Genomic DNA, 6,000 nt, shown 5'->3' on the forward strand with positions numbered 1-6,000 from the left:
GACGAGTTTGAACAAATGGTTTGTTTTCATGCTAAGTCATGCAAAATGTGCCTTTTTCTAAACAAATAGTGAACAAATATCGCACAGATTTGGGAAAAAAAATTGGTTGCCAAAGTCGGAATGCAGAAAAGTGTTAAGCAAAGAAAAAATAGCTTTATTATGATCTTAATGAGTATTCCTTTTGAACATTTTATTTAAAATATAGCATGGACGCTACTGCAAATTTCAGCCAGATAAAATTGCTGCTAAAATCACTGACTACAAATGGGTTTCTGGAGGCGAGGCAGCATTGGAACAAGCAGTGAGAGAGATAGGACCGATGTCTGTTGTGATTAATGCAAGTCTGAAATCCTTTCAACATTATAAAGGAGGTAAGTCGCAGAGCACTGGATGATGTCTTTGAATCAGATTATCGACTGTTCAAGAAAAGGTATTAGAAATCATACATCTACAGACACATTTACTGTCACTATTTTGGTATTAATATTACTGCAAAGTTTACCATGGACCAATACCCTTATCCTTGTTCAACCTACACTCCCCCCGTGTTACATGCCGTCCAGTTCTGTCAGATATCATCGAGTTAAAGCTAGACCATGCTACAAGTTGAGCTCATGAATGGTAATGAAAAATGGACCTGCTCCCATTCGGAGTGATGCAAATAGCTCATAACGTTGTGTTATAGCCAAGAGAACTGATAGTGAGGTGTAACTGTCCTGATGTGCTGCTGAGTGCCTGCACAAGTCAGCGTTTTATTAATTGTAAACTGAACACGCTGCACTAACTGTATCTGGATTAAGAGGAAGGGCGAGACCTTCGACTTGAAATCTCTTGGCGTCCTGCTGAGAGTCCTTCACTCTCTGCTCCACCTCTTCTCTCAGCAGCTGTTTCTATTCTGTTCTTGATCTCCTCTCGTATGACTTGCAAAGACGGTGGTCTGAACAGGGAGGTGGACGCCTGCACAGCTTCCTTGTGATGATGACACAGGTCGTCTCCATGTGCAGGACCATTCCCTATTGACTTCATCATCATTTCAAATCACAAAGCACTTCTACTGTACAACCCACAATTGGAGACAAACTGGAAAGTACTGAATCCTTCATCACCCTAGGTGTAGGAGTTTGTAAGTTATCAGAATGTGTTAACAAACATGGTAGCAAACCGATGTTTCACACGTCAGATACCATGGTCAGTGTGTTCTGCAAATGTCTGGTAAATTATTTCTACTTCGAAAATAATCTCAGCAAGATACTATATCAATCATTGATATAAAAACAACAGCAAAAATGATAAAAAATGGAAGAATGTTATCAAGGTCGGACCATCAATTGGAAAGCAGATAGTCTGTAATTGGGTGGAACAAGGAAATTAAATAAAAAAAGGGATGGTGTTCCAGTGCCAGCAGGAATGGAAAGGAGACAATTAAAGAAAGTAAAGAAATGTATGCAGTACGTTTCAGGGCCTGAGGGAGTGTTATTTAAAAAACAAAGAGACCTCGGGGCCCGCATGCAAAATTCCATGATTTTGGAGTCACACGTAGACAGGGTAGTGAAAGCAGCATTCCTCAGTGCATTGAGTATATGTTTTGGGATGTCATGTTCCAGCTGCACAGGACATTGGTAAGGCCAGTTTTATAATTTTATGTTAAAGTCTGAACGTTCTGCTATAAGAAAGATTTTGTTAAATTTGAATGGATCCAGAAAATATTGACAAAGACTTAGGTTGAAGTATTTTAGGGTTGAAGTGAGGCTGAATTGAGTCCAGCTTAGAGTTTTGCTGGAGAAGCACAGCAGGTCAGGCAGCATTTGAAGAGGAGGAAAATCAAGTTTCGGGCAAAAGCCCTTCCTGATGAAGTCGATTTTCCTGCTCATCAGATGCTGCCTGACCTGCTGTGCATTTCCAGCATAAGTCTAATCTGGACTCTGGTCTCCAGCATCTGCAGTCCTCACTTTCGCCCGAGGCTGAGAAGGCTGCAGCCTTGTTCGCCAGTACGACAGAGACTGAAGGGTGAGCTTGTGGAGGTTCACAAACAATAATGGGTATGGGACGAATAAAGAGAAGGAGAGTCCAAAACTAGAGACCGTACGTTTAAGGTGAGAAGGGAAAGATTTAAAAGTTATCTGAGGAGCAATGTTTTCGCACAGAACATGGTACGTGTCTGGAATGAAATACCAGAGGAAGAGGTGGAGAGTGATACAAATACAACATTAGAAAAGGCATCTGGATGGGTATATGAACAGGGATATTGGCCAAGTGCTGGAAAATAGGACTAGATTGGTTGAGGATATGTGCTCAGCATGGACGATTTCGATCGAAAGATCGAAGCATTTCTACGCTATAAAACTCTATGACTCTGAAGGATGTGCCGAGAGGAAGTGAGAATGCTAGAGACAATGTCATTGGGAAACATTGATTAAAGTGTTTGAATTGACGATCAATTTGAAGACAGTTAGTAAAAACAGACATATCAGTGTTCATTAATCAAAGCTAAATTAACACTAATTAAATATTTCACAGATAAACCATTTAATATGTGTCTCCTTACAGGAGTTTACTATGATGAAAATTGCAATGGATACGTAACCCATGAAGTGCTGGTGGTTGGTTTTGGAATTGAGGATGGAATTAACTATTGGCTGGTTAAAAACAGGTCCGTACTCTATGAAATAACAAATACCTGATCACAGATTGAGAAGGGACAGTGACATGGCGTGAATTTCCTGTCTCTGTGCTGCAACCTGCGTATCTGTCCAACGAGCAGGTAACATTGTGTTTATCTGGAAGTGAATGCTTAATGGTTGTGCTGTCTGGGATGATATCTAAAAAAAACGTCTGAGGCAGGTATCCCATTACCAAGTAACGCTGCACTTACAAGTGTACGGTTCTTGACTGAAGTATTGCTTCGTACAGAGGCAGGCATCAGAGTGTCATTATCCCTGAATCACAATCATTTTTTAAACTTACCAGTACAAATTACAAACATACGGTTAAAATTAACAGCTATACACAACAAAAAGCAAGTTATTGGGGAAATGGGTGGCAAAGTCAGATCCCAAACCCAACTGTACAACCTGTTCACAGGGAAACAAGGACAAAGCTCGAATCACTTGTCACTAGGGCACTGATGGGATCAGATTAACAGCCCCAATTTTGGATCGTAGAACATAGAACTTTACAGCCCAGTACATGCCTTTTAACACTCGATGTTGTGCCGACCTGTGGAACCAATCTGAAGCCCATGTAACAAACACGATTCCATTCTCGTCCATATGCCTGACCAATGACCATTTAAATACTCTGAAATGTGGCAATACCTCTCATGTTGCAGGCAGAGTTCCAAGCCCTACAACAATCTGAGGAAAGAAACTACCACTGACATTTGTCCAATATCTATCACTGTTGATTTTAAAGCCCTCCTGCCAGCCATCGCCATTCAAGGAATAATGCCTCTCACTATCCAATCTATCAAATATTTTAATTAACTTATGTGTCTCAATTAATTAACCTCTCAAACTTTTTCCTAAAGAAAACAGCCTTAACTCCCTCAGCTTTTCCTTTTACTATCTCCCGCCATAACTGGCGGTTTCCCAGTAAATCTCATCTGAACCCGTTCCAAAGCATGCACATTCTTCCTGTAATATGGTGATCAGAACTGTACACATTACCCAGAATGTGGTTGCAATAGAGTTTTGTACGGCTTGAAGAATGATCGCCTGGTTCCGAAACTGAATCCCCCTATCAATCAAAGTTAACACACCATATGCCATCTCAATAACCCTATCAATCTGGGAGGCAACATTCAAACATCGATGTACCTCGATATCGAGATCTCTGTGCTCATCTACATAAGCACGAATCTGACCATTTGGCCATTACATTGGATTCCTTCCAAACTGAATCACCTCACACATTTCCGCGTTAAACTGCATTCGCCACCTTTCGTCATAGCTCTGCAGCTTATCTACTTATCTCTGCAATCCATACATCCTTAGTAACTGTCCACAACTCAAACGAACTAAATGTCATCCGCATATTAATCCACTATCCTTCTGTGCTCTCATTCAGTTAATTTATCTAAAAATTGATGAACAAAAGTGGATCCAAAACTGATCCTTGCAGTACTTCATTAGGAATGAATATTTTCCATCAACTACCACCGTCTGTCTCCTTTCAGCGATTTATTCCATGAGGCATCGCTGGCTGCCGTTATTACAATCACGGCGGTCAGGCTTGGAAGAAGCAGTCACATCTTCAGGGCGAAATTGGATACAAAATGTTTGATTAAATAAATCCTGTGGTTCGGGTGAATATACACACACACAGACACACACAGACACAGACACACACACGCACACACACAGACACAGACACAGACACACACATACACACACACACACACACAAACACACAGACACAAACACACATTTCGACATGATTTCCCAGAGGAAACATTATGTGGGTAGCTTATTAAACATACACATTGTTGTTTAATAAGGTAGATAGTATTACAGTGTAATGGGTTCTGGAATAGTTTGGTAAAGCGGGAAATGAGATTTGGGCAGGGTAACCGTGTATGGAACAAATTTTAAGGCCGAAGTATCCTTGCAGTTTAGCAGACACTAGGCAAACTGAGCCCAAACCAATTCATTCTCTGCACAGACTCTATCCTGTGGCAGGCAATCTCAGAACGATGAGGGTTAAAAAAAAACTGAGAAAATGTCATCCTCCATACGGCAAGAAGGAAATCTCCAGGAGGCCATAAAGCTCTCACTCGTCCCTATTCACTTTCCCGTTCATATCCACTCCAGTTGCAGACCTATCCCTGATAATGATCTCACCTCATGTCATTTTAAATGTTGTAGTGAGTCCATACGTACTGTGCAGATCAGCAATTTTGATGCAAAAGAAAACAATTGACTCTTTCCAGCCTGATACAAATTATGCTTACAACTCATTATCTAGCTCAGTAATTCCAGAATTCAGTCCCCAAAATAATTCCAATTATATACCAGAGTTAAAACAGCTGCTTCTCCAAACATGTCTCTTTTATTAGCGTTTTGATTCCAACACCAATCGATTTTCTTATTTTCCAGCTGGGGAACAGACTGGGGTGAAGACGGGTACATCAAAATTGCTAAGGATAGAGGGAATCACTGTGAAATTGCCAGTTTTGTGTGGTACCCTGTCGTGTAACGAGCCAACTGATAACACAGAGCTTCATCAATCCCAGCCGAATGAAAAACCGGACCATTTCTGTTAATGCTGATTCATTCAAAGACATTGCTTTAATTGTCTGCTGCAAATTTAAAAAGTGAAATAATAACGATTTTTGCACATTTCTATCGCTTCATATAAAACCAATGGCATTGTCTGATTGATACATATCGCCACTGTAAATGATAGAATGAGTACACTCTCCAGCTTGTAGAAGACAATAATCTGCATGTACTGCTGATGTCCAACAATATAATAAAGGCTGCCAGCAATCATTTTCAGAGCTTGTTTTTTTCCAAAGGAACGGATTTGTCTTTGTGCCGAATGAATTGTCTTGTCTGCTGTGAAATCTATTGTCAAACCACATTGTAGACAAATGCACAGAAAATTTGAAGAGTCTGTGTTTTTTGACACCAGCACAGTTACTGAATAAATGCAGTGGGGTTGTTGAGGACAATCAGGCTTAATTGAACGGAATCTAACCAGAAACCCTCCTGGAAAAAGGTTAAGCTGACCAGACTGTAGACTGGGAGTGTCCCGATGAGATTCAGTTCAGACAAATGCGAATATGTAATTTCATCTATTGATTGGCACTGAATAGAAAAACTGGAACACGGAGTATTTTAAGTATTGCAAAGCAATACTGGTGGAGAACCGTCAATGACAAAAAGAGCTCACACACAGATCTGTGAAATAGATGAATACTAGTTTATTTCTGACGATATCATGGGCCGGAGAAATTGCTAGGAATGGTACAGCATGGACACACTGCACAGATAATTCCAG

At 40.5% G+C, this 6,000-nt stretch overlaps 1 protein-coding gene across 2 annotated transcripts in view; it reads left to right on the forward strand.

Annotated features, from left to right (window-relative positions):
- LOC148134885 (procathepsin L-like) overlaps positions 1-5,491 on the forward strand; it is a 29,900-nt gene extending 24,409 nt beyond the window's left edge. The window contains exons 5-7 of one of the 2 annotated variants that reach the window (XR_015755665.1): positions 206-371; positions 2,548-2,761; positions 5,094-5,111. Coding sequence is in view for 1 of the 2 variants with exons in the window: in XM_087985414.1 (XP_087841540.1) it covers positions 206-371; positions 2,548-2,650; positions 5,094-5,193 (369 nt within the window). In the remaining variant the exon portion in view is untranslated. Of the gene's footprint in view, positions 1-205; positions 372-2,547; positions 2,762-5,093 lie in introns of both variants that reach the window. The other variant, XM_087985414.1, reaches the window with a different exon arrangement.
- Positions 5,492-6,000: the final 509 nt, after the last annotated feature.

Source organism: Chiloscyllium plagiosum, unplaced genomic scaffold (assembly GCF_037043375.1).
Source record: "Chiloscyllium plagiosum isolate Xiang-an unplaced genomic scaffold, Cpla_swu_hap1 HiC_scaffold_52, whole genome shotgun sequence".
NCBI classification, from domain to species: domain Eukaryota; kingdom Metazoa; phylum Chordata; class Chondrichthyes; order Orectolobiformes; family Hemiscylliidae; genus Chiloscyllium; species Chiloscyllium plagiosum.